The following is an 18,943-nucleotide window of genomic DNA, read 5'->3' as shown; positions in this document are numbered from 1 at the left end:
TAAAAAAAAAAAAAAAAAAAAAAAAAAAAATATATATATATATATAAATGGGGCTCAAGCAGGGGCTGAGTTTAGAACCACTGGATACATTAAAGGGTCCCCTAGTTCTACAAGTGATGGTTATTTGGTTACTGTTGACACAACCCCATGATCATCTTTAGCCTATTACATTATCCTGTTCACATCAAATTGAACAAAATGCACCATGATTTCCAACTATCTCATAGCTGTCTTTCACTGGGACATTTTCCAGCATTAGCTTGTATTGAGTAATTGGCATTTCCACAATAGAATTTTTACTTTTTAAAAAAAGTTCATGATCATCTCCTTTTACTCCTCAAAATAACACAAATTGGATATTTCATGGTGTTTGGAAAAGAGCAGAAAATCCAGTTGCTACAGTACTTGTTGGTTTAATGAAGACAAACTTTATTGACTGTGGATTCCAGTTATTGTTCTTGTTAATGGACGCATACTTTTTGATGTTTGAAGAAATCATTGATGTTTTGAAGTATGGAACATAGTCTGTTATGAAAATTTGTTTCTTTTCTGTTTCTGACCCTTCATTATCCTGTATCAGGAATTTGTTTTTGCACATTAAGTCACATGGCTTGGACAGAAAATGATGTTGGAAATTGAACAAAATGCACCATGAGTTCCAACTATCTCATAGTTGTCTTTCACTGGGACATTTTCCAGCATTAGCTTGTATCGAGTAATTGGCATTTCTACAATTGAATTTTTACTTTTTTAAAAAAGTTCATGATCATCTCCTTTTACCCCTCAAAATAACACAGATTGGATATTTCACGGTGTTTGGAAAAGAGCAGAAAATCCAGTTGCTACAGTACTTGTTGGTTTAATGAAGACAAACTTTATTGACTGTGGATTCCAGTTATTGTTCTTGTTAATGGACGCATACTTTTTGATGTTTGAAGAAATCATTGATGTTTTGAAGTATGGAACATAGTCAGTTATGAAAATTTGTTTCTTTTCTGTTTCTGACCCTTCATTATCCTGTATCAGGAATTTGTTTTTGCACATTAAGTCACATGGCTTGGACAGAAAATGATGTTGGAAATTGAACAAAATGCACCATGAGTTCCAACTATCTCATAGTTGTCTTTCACTGGGACATTTTCCAGCATTAGCTTGTATCGAGTAATTGGCATTTCTACAATTGAATTTTTACTTTTTTAAAAAAGTTCATGATCATCTCCTTTTACCCCTCAAAATAACACAGATTGGATATTTCACGGTGTTTGGAAAAGAGCAGAAAATCCAGTTGCTACAGTACTAGTTGGTTTAATGAAGACAAACTTTATTGACTGTGGATTCCAGTTATTGTTCTTGTTAATGGACGCATACTTTTTGATGTTTGAAGAAATCATTGATGTTTTGAAGTATGGAACATAGTCTGTTATGAAAATTTGTTTCTTTTCTGTTTCTGACCCTTCATTATCCTGTATCAGGAATTTGTTTTTGCACATTAAGTCACATGGCTTGGACAGAAAATGATGTTGGCAATGGAAAAGGAAATGACTTAACTGATGATCATGTCTTCGCGATGGAAGGGCAACATTCTTCTGGCGGCAGAAGCTCTCCAGGGATTAGTCAACCTAAAAAGAGTTTTGAAGGGAAAGATGCTTTATCCTATGCCAACATTCTTCGCTCCAGAAATAAATTTGTGGATGCACTTGCTGTCTACGAGAGTGTATTGGAGAAGGAGAGTAAAAATGTTGACGCCTACATTGGCAAAGGGATTTGTCAACAGATGCAGAACTTAAAGAGGCTTGCATATGATAGTTTTTCTGAAGCTATCCGATTGGAACCACAAAACCCTTGTGCCCTTACGCACTGTGGTATTTTGTATAAAGATGAGGGTCAACTGGTGGAGGCTGCTGAGGTAAGGATGTGGTGTTGATGTTACTTCTCCAATTTAAAATAGCATGGTGCATATCTGTTGTAATTGCTTTTTCAAGATTGTTTCTGATCATAGTCAACGCTTTTAACTTTAAGCTGTTAATGTTGTTTACTGCTGGAATAATTTTTTTTGGCTAAGTGGTGTGTTTGATTTTATATAGCCTTAGAGCTTGTGTAACAATAAAGGTAAGTAATGTTTTCTTTATGAATTTGTAATTTCTGAGTTGGAAGCGTAAATTGATACTTTTTGCAATTTCCCTGTTCTTTTGAGTTTCTTCGTGTCTTCTCTGTCTTTGTGAAGTTATTATCTTTTTGTGGGCACCAATACCTATAAAAATCATACCCTTCTCGTTGATGTCTCACCGGAAACTTAGTCCTTACATCTCTTTGGGCTTTAGGACGATATACTTGTTTTGATCAGCACTATGCACTCTCTTTCTGCAGGGTGATGTCAAGTTTGGTGTAGTAACTTTTGAGAGAGCGTTTCTGACACTCTTCGTGCATCTACGATAAACAACACAACATTTTTTTTAATATATCTTTTGCAATACAATTATGAGGATACCCTTGACATAAAAATATATCTTATGCTTGGGATTAGTGGATGTAAATGATGACTTATTTATGGTAGAACCGGCTCTCTGAATTTGTAATTTTTCTATTCTCTTTGGGGTTTATCCAGGTAAGTCCTAAAATCCTGTAGTGATAGGTATTCATTTACCTGTAACAACCCTCATGCCATTGTTTTAAGCTTTCAGAGCTTACTCACCAGTTTTAATAGTTGATAGGCGTTTTCAGGTATCCATTTTTCTTATCTGGCTTTCTGTTGGTCATTATTCACATTTATTATATTTCTATTAATGCAGATGTATCAGAAAGCTCTAAAGGCTGATCCTTCATATAAACTAGCTGCAGAATGTTTGGCAATCGTATTAACAGATCTTGGAACCAGCTTAAAGCTTGCTGGTAACACTCAGGATGGTATTCAGAAGTACTATGAAGCTATCAAAATTGACCCGCACTATGCTGTAGTCTCATGTTTCTCTGCTTCCTTATTTGGAATTCCAAGTTACTTTTGATTTTTCTATTCAGTTGTTTAATTGATTTGGTGGCTTTCTTATTGCAGCCTGCTTATTACAACCTTGGCGTTGTCTATTCTGAAATGATGCAATATGACACTGCCCTGAACTGTTATGAAAAAGCTGCAATAGAGAGGCCCATGTATGCTGAAGCATATTGCAACATGGGCGTTATCTATAAAAATCGCGGGGATTTGGAATCTGCAATTGCCTGTTATGAGAGGTGCCTAGATTATCATTTATCAATTTTTTTATTTTTTTTATTATTATTTTGTTTGGTGAATATACTGGATAGGAGAGTTACCTTCAATTGATGGCATTTTGACTTGTTTCTTATGTGTATATACAGGTGTCTGGCTGTCTCTCCGAACTTTGAGATTGCAAAAAATAACATGGCAATTGCTTTGACTGATTTAGGCACTAAGGTTTGGTACATTGAAATTTCTAGCCAGCTCGTTTACATTTATATTAAACCAAATTATATACTTTATTATTACTTAAACCCAATTTGTTCTTTTAATGTATTTTCACTTTGTCTTCTGTACCCACAATAATTGCCTTGTATTTCATTTTTCTTGAAAAAGTGATTGTAGATGCCCTATACTTTTCGCAATAGAAAATGCATGCAATTTGTTCCTTTACTTTTTGATCTGTGCACTTCTTTTCATCAACAAGTGAAGTTTGAAGTATGAACAACTTTTTGGGGTTTCTCACGGCAATAAGTTCAGTTCCTCATTTTATAAGAATTGGGAACATGAAGGACATTCCAAAAATCTTATTGAATCAATATTTTTCTGCATCTCGTATGTTACTGACCCTGTTTTTATCATTAAACACGATCCTATATGAAAGGGTTTCTGAAAAGTAACCACACTCTTGAATCGCTGTAATTGAAACGGGATGTTTTTGTGCAGGTCAAATTGGAGGGTGACATCAACCAAGGTGTGGCATATTATAAGAAAGCCCTGTATTATAATTGGCACTATGCTGATGCGATGTATAACTTAGGGGTTGCTTATGGAGAAATGCTGGAGTTTGACATGGTAATTTGGCATAAAAATCACGTCATAGTGCAAACTGCGACTGTAGAAGATAATCTTGTAATAAGATGCTTCTAGGACTAAGGAGAATATTTATTACCCGCTTATGTTTTCTTCTGCATATGTATAATGCGTCTGTACCTTGCCATCTTCTTGTAATTAACATCCTCCTTTTGCAGGCGGTTGTATTCTACGAACTTGCTTTTCACTTCAATCCCCACTGTGCAGAGGCATGTAACAATTTAGGAGTGATATACAAGGATCGGGACAACCTTGACAGAGCAGTAGAATGTTACCAGGTAAGTTTCACGCCTCTGGGTCTTTATTAATGAAGCAAAACATACATTTAAGTTTTTTACTTTATTTAGTTTGTGTCTTTGCAGATGGCTTTATCAATCAAACCTAACTTCTCTCAGTCGTTAAATAATCTTGGAGTAGTCTACACTGTCCAGGTTTCTTAGCTATAGTCTTTCACTTTTACTGTCCTGAAGACCATATGCCTGGCTGGTAAACTCATAGTTTTATGACTGTGCATAGGGAAAAATGGATGCCGCTGCCACCATGATTGAGAAAGCTATTGCTGCGAATTCTACATATGCAGAAGCATATAATAATTTAGGTCTCTCTATATTGTTTTATTCACTTGTGTCTTGACAGTTACCTATCAGCATTAAAAGAAAAGCTTTATATTCTGGTCAATATGTTTCTTTTGCCTGAATTGCAATATTGAGCATTATCACTTTTAAGGGAGTGAATGACGTCAATTAAACTTAGTGCTTCTAAAGTTAGCTTCCATGCAAAGCAAACAAATTCTTTAAGTAGTTTAGACTACTGCATAATGAAAAGACACCTATAAACAAAATCATGTATCCTTCGAAAATTTCTGTTGGTGGAATTTGGTGACTATATTCTTTCAGTAATTCAGTGTTTTTTTATGTATAGGGGTTCTCTACAGAGATGCAGGGAACATAGCTATGGCAATTGACGCATATGAACAGTGCCTTAAAATAGATCCTGATTCTCGCAATGCGGGCCAGGTATTGCTTGTTTAATTTGTGAATGTTAAGTTTAGATCTTTATGCTCTTTTTTGACCCCAGCCTTTCCCTTCCATTTAAAATTATATATCCAGTTCATGCATTTCTTGATGTGCTACTATAGCTTTATTTTGTGAGTCATATTCGAACTATTGTCACCAATTAACATGGTGTGGAACATAGCCCTTGTTTGAGCCCCATTTTGGAGGAAAAATGAATTTTTGAATAGTGTATCGATGAGAAATGCGTAGTTAAAAAATAAGGAAAAGTTTTGGATTTACGTGTAATATTATTTTAATGAAGAATGTGTGGTTGAAATGATGTCAAAATACTATAGAATAATGCATTTTTTTCTAAATAATGGGGCTTAAACAAGCCCATAATTTGAGTTTTGAAATGGAAATATTAGGTGACTTATGGGAAAGAATGAATAATACTGTCCAATTTCACATACTAGCATGCTTAAGTATTGTTGGTTATTAACTCTGAAGGGTAGTTCAGTGGTCAGTGGTCAGGTCTTGGATTTGTTTCCTAATGGTCACCAGTTTGAGTACTATCAGGGCCACTGAGGTGAGTACCCGGCTGTAAATTTCATGTCTCCATGGAATTAGTCGAGGTGTGCGTAAGTTGGACTGGACACCCACGGTCATAAAAAAAAAGTATTGTTGGTTATTATATCTTGTTTACTAACCTCCATCCTCGTATAGGGTAGGCATCTAAATTATCTGAAGGATGGTAAGAATCTAGGATAACTATGACATTTTTGGTGATATCTTCCGTCATGGTTGGTTTTAAGTAAATGAACTTTTAAATCATGTACAAATCCATCTTAGGTCAAAGGCTTCTTGGAGTTCTATCGTAGTTACTCTTCAGAAGTCAGCGAACTTATTGTACATAAATCCTCTCTTTTGCTGACCAGATCAAGGGCTTAGGTGGATTATAGATTGCTTTATTTTGATGATGCATATATTTTTCCCATTAGTGACATCTTTGTCAACACATTATTTCATTGCAAGCCCCCTTTCCCTAACATATAAGGAAGAAAAGTGGAGAGGCAAACAAATAGATGAACACAGTTGCTTTAGTTGAAATTGAAGGTCATTCTATACATGTCTGTTCAATGGTTTAGATAGTAATTTATATTAGAGTTTATGATTATGTTTAGAAAATTATAGTTGTTTTTTTCTCTGATGAGTATGCAGGGTGTTTTTCTGGTGGTATGCAATTTCAGTTGTCAGGGTAGATTGTGCAGGGGTTTTTGGCGTTGTCTTTGTTATTTTTCTATTTTTTTTTTTTTATATAGTGGTGGGATTGTGCAGGGGTTTTTGGCATCGTCTTTGTTATTTTTCTATTTTTTTTGTATAGTCGTGGGCTTCATTCTTACAATATTTTGCGACATTGATTACATTCTGTTTAATTATTTTCTTCGATACTTTGGGCTAAAAGTTTTGCTTGATTAACCAAATTTGCAGAATCGGTTGCTTGCAATGAATTACATAAATGAGGGAAATGATGATAAACTATATGAGGCACACAGGTCTATCATTCTACCATGCTTATATAATTTACATTTTGTAATTAGTTGCACATGCAAGTACACTGATTTATCTTTTGAGTGCCTAAAAATCTAATTTTTCATCCTGTATGTGCATTTGTATATATGTACAGAGATGCCATTCGTATACTGCTATCCTGTATTCCTTCTTTGCTCTCCTTTTTTATGCCACCTTAGAGGTTCAAATGCTACGCTAGAAAAGGGGAAAGACCGGAATATGAATCCATTATTAAAAAGGAATATCTGCTACCTTGAAGAATGCCAAGTACGTATTCATTATGTAAAACAATGTGAAGACAGGTTCAAAGATACTCTATGGCATTTTGTCTGTACTTGCTACGAAAAGATTGCACTATATATTACGTACCAGTGACTTTGAATTGACTAGATACATCTTGCCTCTTGAGTAAGCTGTTGATCAGCATCTATGGACAACAACCGGTAGTTGAGCTATAACACCCAATCAAACCAAGAAGAGTTCTTTTTAATTCAGAATTTGTATCTTGTGTCTAAATCTGCACATGTATATTTTTGTATTATAACAATGTGTGTGTGAATCACTTTTGGGATACATTTGTCTTGGAATTCGTATTAGGATGATGAAAATAATAAATAATACTCACATGCATGATAAATTTTTCATTATTTGTTCTAGGTTCTGAGAGGAACAGAATAATCTCAACTGATTGAAATTGTTGAATGTCAAAGTTATAGTACTTCTTTTGAGTCAAAGGAAGTTCGTGAATTCTTAATGTTGCATGAATGAACCTGCCCAGTTGACATGAATGTAGCTTTGATAGCCATTTTGCATTCTGCAACTGTCCTGAAACTTATTTGTATATGCCTCACTAATTAGTCTAGAGTGATAAGTGGCTTTTTACAGGAAATGAAGATTAAAAATGTCTTAACTTCGGAAATTATAGATTTTAGAAAGTGATGCGATGGTGGGTAGAAGCTTTTCTTTGGGAAGTCCGATGATTCTTGAGTATTAGCTAGTGGGCATAATAAGTGTCATCAACTTGCTCGACAATGCTTGTCTAGACGTATTGATAGAATAACTGGATATGCATTTGATAGAGTGGGAAAGAAGGTGACTGGGTCTGAAAGGACTGTAAATCTCGCAACTTGACTTCTCCCCGTGAGAGTTTTTTTTTTGGCATGATGATGATGCTAGAATGTTTCTTGGCTTCTTGCATATATACTGACAATAAATACGATGAAACTCTTGATTTTGTTGGTGTGTTTGTTGATTCTTTAACAACTGACTTCTCCCTTGAGATTTTTTTGGCATGATATTTATGTAAGAATGTCTCTTGCACATATCCTGATGATAAATGTGATCAACTTTTTTGTTTCAACAGCATGTCTATTGATTCTTTTATGATGTAAAAATAATTTGGATATTTTATTTTTGAAATCTTGCTTACACACACACACACACACACACACACACGAAAGCTTGTCTGTTGCAAATAAACAATAATTCCTATTTTGTGGATGCTCGAAAGCCGTGCATTGTAAATTTTTAGGTAGCCTGATTCCAAAAATACAATTGCAGGGACTGGGGTAGGCGCTTTATGAGGTTATTTCCACAATATGAGTCATGGGACAACACAAAAGATCCAGAGAGGCCAATTGTTATTGGATATGTGTCTCCTGACTATTTTACTCATTCTGTATCATATTTCATTGAAGCTCCACTTTTCTACCACAACTATGCAAATTATAAGGTGGTGGTTTATTCGGCAGTTCTGAAGGTATAATTACATAACAGCCCCCTCACTAACCCGAAATGTCTAAATTGTGCACATTTTTTGTTTACTATATGCCAGCCATTGTTTAAAAAAACTACACGAGGCTTTTTCCTCGATTCCAGTCATTTGAGATGCGAATCTGGACTGGAGTCAAAATTATAATTTAATGATTGCCACGTGTGATGCTACAGGCAGATGCAAAAACAAACAGATTTAGAGATGGAGTCCTGAAAAAAGGAGGGACATGGAGAGATATCTATGGGATTGATGAGAAAAAAGTTGCTAGTATGGTCAGAGAAGATGAGGTTGATATCTTGGTGGAACTTACTGGTCATACAGCAAACAACAAGTTGGGTACGATGGCTTGCCGGCCTGCCCCTGTTCAGGTATCTTTGAGGCAACAACAACAACAACAATAATGATAATAATAATAATATGGACAGGATTATTTTTCTTTATACTGAATCACTGATGATGGACCATGTCTTTCTGTATTTTCTTTTGAGGGTAAGAATTCAACACCAATGGGTAATACTTAATTGAGGACAGAGGATCTTTAAATATTCTAAACATAGTGAGCCAGATCTTGTGCTAATTCAGTGATGCAATTGTATGTTCAGTCTGTTTAATCTTCTTCTTTGTCCAGAATGTTAGATTGATAAAAAAATTTATAAGTGCTAATAGGTCCGTGACCTTTCGGTTACAGAATATGTTTAAAATATTAATTCGGTGGAATCTGTATTACAGCATAGTCCCTTTGGGATTGGCTCTCTTTTCATCCCTATTGTCCTGTTTCTATATTCTTGTGGTTACAGTTAGGAAGCAGATAGTTTAACAGTATCGGAAACATAGCAGTGCATGTACTATTACAACTCTGTGGATAGGAGCCACAGTGAGGGTACAGGGCATGTTAACACATAAGTTACTCTTGGAAGTTGAAATCATCAACTAAGTACTTGACATCCACTAATTTTCATGGAAGGATGAAGAGCTTTTCCTTCTGAAAGTTCTGTGAATATTCCTCTTTGGGGGTGCTATGAGAAAGATGCAATATAGACTCATATGTTTCCTAGCAAGGTTCCTGTGGATCTTTTAGAGCTATTGATTTGAAAAAGATGATTCATGTAGCTAAACCTAAGTTTATTGGTAATGAGTCTCAGCTTGTCGTTGATGGTGATATCCTAGTGAGCGGTTTATATGCTTAATTGGAGTTTGTCGGGTGGATTTCAAGCAGATCATTGCTATTACTTTTTCTGACCTTGTCATTTATTTGACTTGGCTTTATGATAGGTTACTTGGATTGGCTACCCCAATACCACTGGTTTGCCTACCGTTGATTATAGGATCACAGATGCACTGGCCGACCCTCCTGATACGAAACAGAAGTAAGTGATACACACAATTCTTGCTCAAAATTTTCTTATGATGATACTACTGGAAGCTGGATCCTAGCATTAGCTTGAATTAAATTGTCAATGCAAATCATCTATCAATGGCAGGCATGTTGAGGAGTTAGTTCGATTACCAAAGTCTTTTCTATGTTACACACCTTCCCCTGAAGCAGGGCCCGTGTCTCCAACTCCTGCTATGTCCAATGGCTTTGTTACTTTTGGTAGTTTTAACAATCTTGCAAAGGTATTGATAAAATTAGTATGAGCATCTATTGTGGAGAAATGCAACAATATGAGCATACAAATTTATTTACTTTACGTGTAATCATAGTTTTCTTACCTTTTAATTGATCTATGAACATCAGATAACACCTAAAGTATTGCAAGTATGGGCAAGGATTCTATGTGCAGTTCCAAATTCCCGGCTTATTATAAAGTGTAAGCCTTTTTCTTGTGATAGTTTGAGGCAGCAATTTCTTTCGACACTGGAGAAGTTGGGATTGGAATCTCAGCGCGTTGATCTTCTGCCTTTAATTCTTCTCAACCACGACCATATGCAAACGTATTCTTTAATGGACATCAGGTAATATCTTTTGATCCTTTAGGCCCTCGATGACCGGAAAATTATGTCCGTAGCCGTTGATATCTATTTTTGATGTTCAAAAACCTTATATTGAAAGGCATTTTCATGATAAATCACGTGCAAAGTTCTTTTCCTGTCCATAAAATATTTAGATGAAGCCAAAATTACATGAAGTAACATACTTTGGGCTCTGTGTGTGTATGTTTCTACGATGCTTTTGGATATCTCTATATTTTGCCCATTCTGTTTGCAAATTTTCCTGTGAATTTCGCTCTTTTGGTTGTGCCATATTATCCAAAAATCCTCGATCTTCCTACTCCAACCCTTTTAAGCTAGTGCACTGAGGAATGCAGAAGCAAGGGCATCGTGTTTGCTAAGGAGACTGATAAATATCTTATGACATTCACTCCCATCAACGGATAACAAATTACACAACCCTTGAGTGATATATGCCATAAATTCTGTGTCTCTAGATTCTTTTGTTGTACATAACATGTTTGTGAATGTTGACAAGATATTTCTATTTCGATGTAATTCTAGAAATGAGAATTTGACAATTGTTATTTTTTGTAGCTTGGATACTTTTCCTTATGCAGGAACAACTACCACGTGTGAATCTCTTTACATGGGAGTTCCATGCGTTACCATGGGAGGTACGGTACATGCCCATAATGTTGGTGTAAGTCTCCTCACCACGGTTGGTACGTATCTTTTCTCTACTTGTGCCATTAAATGATGTTCGCTCTCTTCTATGTTTCACAGAATTGATGGAACATACCCAATACTTGTACAATGACTCTTATCACGTGTTCCAATTGATTCTAATATCCAACCCTTAATTATTGTGTATATGTTCATGGATTACCTCAAGGAAACCAAGAATATGCCAACAATTATTATTTCTTCCTAACAAGAAGATGATGAAAATGTCATATCTCTTGAATCAATATTTAAAAAAAATAATAATAATAAGAATATGTGTAAAGGACAAGGGATCTCCCTTATCTGGTACTTCTAGTTCAGGCAACATAGAGTATGATCTGCATCCAAATTTGTAGTGACTGCTTGATAAACCATATCGTTTGCATTACAGGATTGAGCAATCTGGTGGCCAGGAACGAAGATGAATATGTACATCTGGCACTACAGTTGGCCTCTGACGTTACGGCACTCTCAAGCTTGAGGATGAAACTGCGGGACCTAATGCTGAAGTCACCTCTTTGTGATGGATCAAATTTCACCCAAGGCCTGGAATCAACTTACAGGATGATGTGGCGGAGATATTGTAAGGGGGATGTGCCATCATTGAGGCGTATGGAACTGCTGCAACAGCAGGTTGTTTCTGAGGAACCGTCTATCAATTCTTCTGACCCAACAACGAGGAATTCTGAAAATGGCGCCCTTGGACCAGTCAAGACAAATGGACTTAACCCCGGGCCATCTTCCATTGGGAACACTTCAGCTGGAAAGGAAAATGGGTTGCAGTTGAACGAGACATCTAACACGCCTAAGTTGAACTTAAATTGATCCACTTGTTTATGAAAGAAGTCTTTGGTGAATGACTAAATGATCCAGAGCTTCAACAAGAGTGCAAGTATTGTAGCCGCCTCCTGTGATATAAATTTGATGGGGCTTTGACATTATCTTCCATTTAGCACTTAGGTAGAAATTAGTTTTGGAGAGAGATGCTACAATTACAAGTGAAGTGCTCAAATATGTACTTGCTCAAGATATAGAAATGTAGTGTACTAGGGCATGATGGGTAGAATAATGGACTATGTAATAGAAAAATGACAGTCCATCTACCCCTTGATGAGAAATATGGTTTTTGTAATATATAAATTATAAGGTGATGCTTTTCTTTGAAATTTACGGGTTTTTCGCACTAGGAAAAATAATTTTTAGATGCTTAAGCTTTGGGCAAGAAAACTACTACTAGCACAAGAGAAATATCTACGAGCATGATGACATTACACAAATTAAACCAATATAAAGAAATTCTCGTGGGTGTGCTTCGTAAGTAAAACCAGAAGTGTTGCATTATGCTTTGATTGGCAGTATTGGGGTGGAAAGGATAAATTGCCTTTATGCCTTTCTAATAGAAAAAAATAAGATCGAAATAGGATTAATCAGATCGCAAGCAACTATAATTTTGATTTTGAAATCGTTTTTGTATGTTGCTCATTAGTGTTTAGATGACTATAAGCCTACTTGGTTTTGATAAAAAGTAGGTTTCCATAAAAGTTGATGGAATTGTGGGGAAAAACTTGCGGATCTTATAAATATAATTAAAATTAATTGTTGACTTTTTAAATTGTAAATAACGTTTTTTTTAGTTGGTTGGGGCTAAATGTTTAATTTTGCAAGGAAGATTAACAAAATATGACATTGGAAGCTAAGCAAATTCTTAAATAAATAAAAACAAATGGTTAATCAGATTGAAAGAAAAGTATTCATATGAAAAACCTTTTAACTAAACGTCGAAATGAAGCCCAAAAGTGCAAATAAAATGCATCTGTAGATGCCAAATATGTTAGTTCTTGGAAAATTAGAAAGTATACATTCGTTATTAGTTGACTAATCATACAAATAATTTAATTTTTTAATATTCTTAATCCTCATCTGCCCCAATTTCTATAGTATATTCCATCCTTAAGATTCAAATAATAAGTTATCAACTACTCTTCTTGTTCCATTATCTCATTGAAAACTATATAAAGATTCATCTTACCCCTCCATTGGCATTCATTACAAGTGTCATATTTCAGACCAGATCTAAAACTACTTTATTGAAAGTGGAACAGTTCTGATGCAAAATTATTTTGAAAAGTGAAAGATGATATCAGATTAATCCAATATCAAATTTTTGAAGAATATAAGAGATTAAGCCCAAATATGAAGTAATTGATCACAAGAATACAATAATAAAATAATTTGCAGAGAATTGAGATTTTATTATAATTTAGAGAAAGAATACAAATATTTTGTATTTATAATTTGTCTAACTTGTAATTACGTTAAACAATCCAACTAAATTATGAAGAATAGCCAATTATATATAGGGAACGATCCAAGTCTTATAAGTAGAGTTGTAGATGAAATAAAATGTCCAAAATTTCTCTTATCTTGATCTCTTCAAGTCCAACACACCTAATAGGGCTTCCAATAGAACTTCAATTAAAACTTGTCAAATAGACTTCAAATATGTTTCCAAAAGCATTCTGTATAGATTTTCTCTTAATGTGTAATTTAATTAGAACTCTTAACTGTCTTCAACAAAGAATTCGGATTACATTCAAATTCTAACAATTTCCACCTTGACACGAATTCCACTGAAAATATTCTCTAACTTTGCTATCACAACTAGGGGCAAAAGTGATCTAATGACTACCAATCAAGGTTGAAACAAGCCTTGTAACAAAATCACAATTGAATGCATCAAAAGAAGGATCTTGGCTAGATTCAACACTCTTAACCGCATTCAAACCATCAACAAAATCAGCAAAATTGTACTTATGTAGAATCTTATGGCCAAACTATTTCTAACAATTAAATACGATGACACTATCGATAATGTTGACAAAACGGATTTACTTATATTCTCAAAACTCAACTGAGATGTTTTCTTAAAAGAAGACCCAAATTAGACTTCAATAGGACAGAAACCAATTCTTAATCCACACAAGTTCTTAAAATATGTTGATTACTCAAAGATTTTGTATCACCCTACAAGATATACAAATGAGATTTTTTATGTCCCCATCAGTACAACACGGGCTCCTTTGATAATATTCAGGATTCCATCTTCAACAGTGTACTTGTACCATGCTGACCTGGGACGTATCTCATTGTATCAAATGTTCTAAATATCCCATCAAACATCTTTCATTTGATATGACCAATACTAGCTATCCGACAAAAAGTATTATTACCGGTTATCACAACACCTTTTGTAACTTTTTCATATGTTGAAAATAATTCCTGATTGGGTGACATATGAAAAGTACAAGTTGTATTGAAAATCCACGTCTCATCAGGTTTAGAGTTGTCGTCGGACATAAGTAAAAGCTCTTCATCACCGCTAAGAATTTTTTGCAATACTTGCTTCTACTGAAGCTTCTAATTGCTTTTCCATCTGAAAAGTTGCATCTAAATTTTCTCTATTACGCAAATTATAGCAATCCTTAATTAAGTAGCCTAAATTCTTGCAATAAATTTTGAAACTAGACCTTAATTTGCCCCTTGCACAACCATCATCAAGAACTAGGTTTTCATGAACCTCAACAATATGCTTCATCTTCTCCGTTGATAATAGAGGCATTATAGACTTCTTTAATGGTAAGGTCACGACTATATAAGATTGTTTTTCAAACAACAAATATGAAGCCAGCAAAAAATACAACAAAATCAATCCCATATAAGTGAGCACCGCTCACCTCCTAACTTGCCAAAATGAAAATCTTGTACTGCTATCCAATCGCGGAACATCAAATTTTATGGTTGCCATCCTAAAAACAAAATCTCCATATGAATTAAACTTAGGTTCTAATTCCAGTTATATTCCGGATCAGATCTAAAACTACTTTATTGAAAGTAGAACAGCTCTGATACCAATTTGTTATGAAAAGCGGAAGATGATATCGGATTAATGTGATACCAAATTATTGAAGAAAATAAGAGATTAAGTTACAATATAAAGTAATTGATCACAAGAGCACGAGATTAAAATAATTTGCAGAGAATGCGGATTTTATTATAACATGGAGAAATAATACAAATATTTTGTGTATGTAATTTGTCTAACTTATAATGAGGTTAAATAATCCAATTAAATTGTATAGAAGAGCCAAATATATGTAGAGAACAATCCAAACCCTAAAAGTAGAGTTGAAGGTGAAATAAAATGTCCAAAATTTTTCTTATCTCGATTTTTTCAAGTTCAATACAAATTTCAACTCTTGATATGGTTTCCAAATAGAACTTGTCAAATAGATTTCGATTAGGATTCCAAAAGCATTTGGAATAGAATTTCTCTTAATGTGCACTTTGGAATAGGTAACAAAGCCACTTTGCCACCCACTGCTGCTAAATCACCATCCCCACGTTAAACTAGAACTCTCAATTATCTTAAATAAAGAATTTAGATCACACTCAAATTCTAACAATCTTTGAGCTCTACCAGCAATCAAAGACAAAAGATATGGGGAGAAATGAGTTGACTTCTATTGATGTTGCAGAGACTAGAAAAGAAAGGAAAGGAAAAGCACCACTTTTGGGAGCTCACACGGAGCACGCAAGTGGAGGATATAAGAGAGGCATTGCCACTTACGGACCCACATGGGGTCATATGGGGTCAGTTGACACCACAATTATTATTATTATTTTTTGGTACACTAAAAAATTAAATATAATCTTGTCCAATTGTTTATTGTCAAACCCATTAATTGGTATTTCACCTATCCAACTCCATTTCCAAGTCCATTCTCTCCACTTTTTCACGTTTTGGGATTTTCTTTCTTGTGCTAACTTTGTGATCTTTCTTTCATTTAGGTAACAAATCGACACCCTACTTGCTTGATTTTACATATTTTTATTCTAAACTTCATTTGAATAATTGAATTTGAGATTTGACAAATATTTTCAACTACAATCCCCAATTCCCCATTGCTTATTAGTTATTATCCAGTATACAGGAAAAAACATAAACATCTAAATAAGTCGGCACTGCCATATCGTGGAAATTACCAATATAGCATTTGGATAATTTTTTTTATTTATTATTTTTTTTTTTTGTGATTATTTGACATCTTTTGAAGAATCATGCATTTATCCTTATCCGGTTAAATTATGGGGTTTGGATCTAATTGTTGCAACTATAAATAAGCAATTAAGAAGACAACTATAAAATTTTGTGTGAATCTGGAAGGTATGCTTTTGGTCTCTGCTAGTATTAAAAAAAAAAAAATGGTTGATGTCATCTTGTTTCTTCTTACTATTTATTCAACTGAAATAGCAAATTCTCTCATTTAGATGTTGTGCTCATATTTTGTTAATATTAAATTTGATTTTGTAACATTCATGGAGAAATATTTTAAATAAGAACCCTTATTTTCTAGTACAGAGTAAAACGTAGTTGAAGCGAGCTTTCAAAATAACATATTATGATATGTTGTTATAAAAAAAAATTGTATTTTAATTTTGATCCCATAACGCCAAATGTCTGGCTCTGTCCCTGGCATTGCCATATTCGACTAGATCCTTAGCATAAGTGCCTTTACATTTGCTTTACCAGCAACGCATGGGAACCACTGAACAAACTCTTCCCTTCTTTACTCAGTTCTTTCGGTTCCAAGAAAGATATGATGATCTCCCAACTTTCTCGTAACTTTCCTTCTTCCTCCTTTAATTACATTGATTATGTCTTCATAAATATGCCCTTCGTATGTGAACTTGATTCATTTTTTCATCAATAACACGCAAGGGATGACTACGAATATGGGATCCTATGTTGCCAAGGTTTGTTGTGGCAATAAGTGCAACAACTTAAATTAATGCTGATATGCATGGCAACAAGATGCTAGGTTTTGTTAGACTCGAACTCATGCAATTTGTTTTCATCTAGTCCTAAGTCAGTTACCCATTTGAAAGATTTTTAGCAAAATCTGATAGAAATGATTACTGCTCTATCAAATAAAAAAAATGAGGTACACAAAAACAACCTTTTTTATAGGCAGAGTAGGATATTTATATTATCCCTTCAAGCACTATATATTCCTCTCAGGCGTGTCTAAAGACTTATGATGCATAATTGTTTATGGAATTAAACTACTGCAATAGAAAATGGGTGATAGAAATGTTGACACCCTCTCAAATGTGTGTGGGAGCGCGCGAATAAAAAATTTCCAAAAAAAGTGAGCCCCACGTGGAATGTGAATGATCTGTCAGAGTGCATGTCATCCATTTTCTGTTAGTGTAGCAGAATTCTTGTTTATGAGTCTTTCCCACAATTGAAATTCAAATAAATTAAATTTAGGTCAAATTCGACTTCGCAACAAAATAATAGGAAATTTCAACTTCATACAAGCTACCTTTTCTCTCTTTGCCCTTCTCCATTGTGTGCATTGTGCGCCCTCGTAGACAGACTAGGATATTTATATTATCCCTTCAAGCACTATATATTCCTCTCAGGCGTGTCTAAAGATTAAAATGCCCCTCCCAATAAATTCACAAGACTTATGATGCGTAATTGTTTATGGAATTAAACTACTGCAATAGAAAATGGGTGACAGAAATGTTGACATCCTCTCACATGTGTGTGGGGGGGCGCGAATAAAAAATTTTCAAAAAAAGTGGGCCCATGTGGAATGTACCTGTCAGAGTGCATGTCATCCATTTTCTGTTAGTGTAGCAGAATTCTTGTTTATGAGTCTTTCCCACAATTGAAATTCAAATAAATTAAATTTAGGTCAAATTCGACTTCTCAACAAAATAATAGGAAATTTCAACTTCATACAAGCTACCTTTTCTCTCTTTGCCCTTCTCCATTGTGTGCATTGTGCGCCCTCTTGCAGTTGGACTAAGGCTTCTACTAATTATATTCGATACTGTAAGCTCTTCCTAAAATGTACATAACTACAAAGAATGTTATATATAGGTTTTTAATTAAAATCTTTGAATTTGTGGCAGGTGATTGTTACTTTGACAACTTCAGCAGTGGGTTCATTTGTGTCCATAGTATATTTGGTTCACAATGGGAATTTAGATGTGAACTGGCTTGCAATATGTCAGTAGTTTGATGATTTCTACAAAAGGATCAGTGGCGCGGTGGGGGCAGCCTTCATCACGGTGGTTCTCCTCATTTTTATGGTGGTGCCGTCCGCTACTGCTCTCAAAAAACGTTAACAAGAATGTTGTTATGAATTAACGTATGTTTTCGTATTTTCTTTTCGAGTTCATAATTTCAGTAGTAGTTTCGTGTTTTATGGATTCCATTCTTTTTGAAAAATTAACATACGCAAATCACATATGTATGTTGATGAATTTCGTACATACGTTTTTTCTATTCCCATACTATCAAATATTTGGTTGGAAGAAGGTTTTGTTATTATTTTTATTGCTTCTATAGACTCGATGTGACAAATGCGTCGAGCCACTTGTGGTCGTTTTAATTTGATTTCAGAGTATAAATTGGTTGCTTCACACTAACCTCATCGTTGTTTCTCACATGAATAAAAATTAAGAAAGATAAGATTTCACGGACCTCTTGCAGTATGTTTTCATTCTCAAATGTGAGTTCATAATTTCAGTAGTAGTTTCGTGTTTTATGGATTCCATTCTTTTTGAAAAATTAACAAACGCAAATCACATATGTATGTTGATGAATTTCGTACATACGTTTTTTCTATTCCCATACTATCAAATATTTGGTTGGAAGAAGGTTTTGTTATTATTTTATTGCTTCTATAGACTCGATGTGACAAATGCGTCGAGCCACTTGTGGTCGTTTTAATTTGATTTCAGAGTATAAATTGGTTGCTTCACACTAGCCTCATCGTTGTTTCTCACATGAATAAAAATTAAGAA

General features: G+C 34.6%; 2 protein-coding genes across 3 annotated transcripts in view; both read left to right on the top strand.

Annotated features, from left to right (window-relative positions):
• The window catches only part of LOC111399622 (probable UDP-N-acetylglucosamine--peptide N-acetylglucosaminyltransferase SPINDLY), a 14,027-nt gene extending 1,795 nt beyond the window's left edge, over positions 1-12,232 (top strand). The window contains exons 1-18 of one of the 2 annotated variants that reach the window (XM_023027042.1): positions 1,143-1,161; positions 1,473-1,906; positions 2,790-2,951; positions 3,050-3,225; positions 3,352-3,427; positions 3,917-4,045; positions 4,222-4,341; positions 4,426-4,494; positions 4,580-4,661; positions 4,985-5,079; positions 6,550-6,614; positions 8,191-8,389; positions 8,578-8,772; positions 9,677-9,771; positions 9,886-10,021; positions 10,143-10,360; positions 10,934-11,061; positions 11,454-12,232. In XM_023027042.1, the coding sequence (XP_022882810.1) occupies positions 1,499-1,906; positions 2,790-2,951; positions 3,050-3,225; positions 3,352-3,427; positions 3,917-4,045; positions 4,222-4,341; positions 4,426-4,494; positions 4,580-4,661; positions 4,985-5,079; positions 6,550-6,614; positions 8,191-8,389; positions 8,578-8,772; positions 9,677-9,771; positions 9,886-10,021; positions 10,143-10,360; positions 10,934-11,061; positions 11,454-11,887 (2,787 nt within the window). In that variant the 5' untranslated portion in view covers positions 1,143-1,161; positions 1,473-1,498 and the 3' untranslated portion in view covers positions 11,888-12,232. Of the gene's footprint in view, positions 1-1,142; positions 1,162-1,472; positions 1,907-2,789; positions 2,952-3,049; positions 3,226-3,351; positions 3,428-3,916; positions 4,046-4,221; positions 4,342-4,425; positions 4,495-4,579; positions 4,662-4,984; positions 5,080-6,549; positions 6,615-8,190; positions 8,390-8,577; positions 8,773-9,676; positions 9,772-9,885; positions 10,022-10,142; positions 10,361-10,933; positions 11,062-11,453 lie in introns of those variants that run through there. The other variant, XM_023027041.1, reaches the window with a different exon arrangement.
• A 3,328-nt stretch (positions 12,233-15,560) lies between these two features.
• LOC111399933 (casparian strip membrane protein 1-like) lies at positions 15,561-18,151 on the top strand. The gene is made up of 3 exons (XM_023027418.1): positions 15,561-15,712; positions 16,653-16,800; positions 18,047-18,151. Exons 1-3 carry the CDS (start codon positions 15,561-15,563, stop codon positions 18,149-18,151), a joined length of 405 nt encoding a protein of 134 aa, XP_022883186.1.
• The last annotated feature ends 792 nt before the right edge of the window (positions 18,152-18,943 follow it).

Source organism: Olea europaea, chromosome 9 (genome assembly GCF_002742605.1).
Source record: "Olea europaea var. sylvestris chromosome 9, O_europaea_v1, whole genome shotgun sequence".
NCBI lineage: Eukaryota > Viridiplantae > Streptophyta > Magnoliopsida > Lamiales > Oleaceae > Olea > Olea europaea.
Note: the sequence above shows the minus strand (reverse complement) of the source record. Positions and strands in the feature narration are given on the sequence as shown.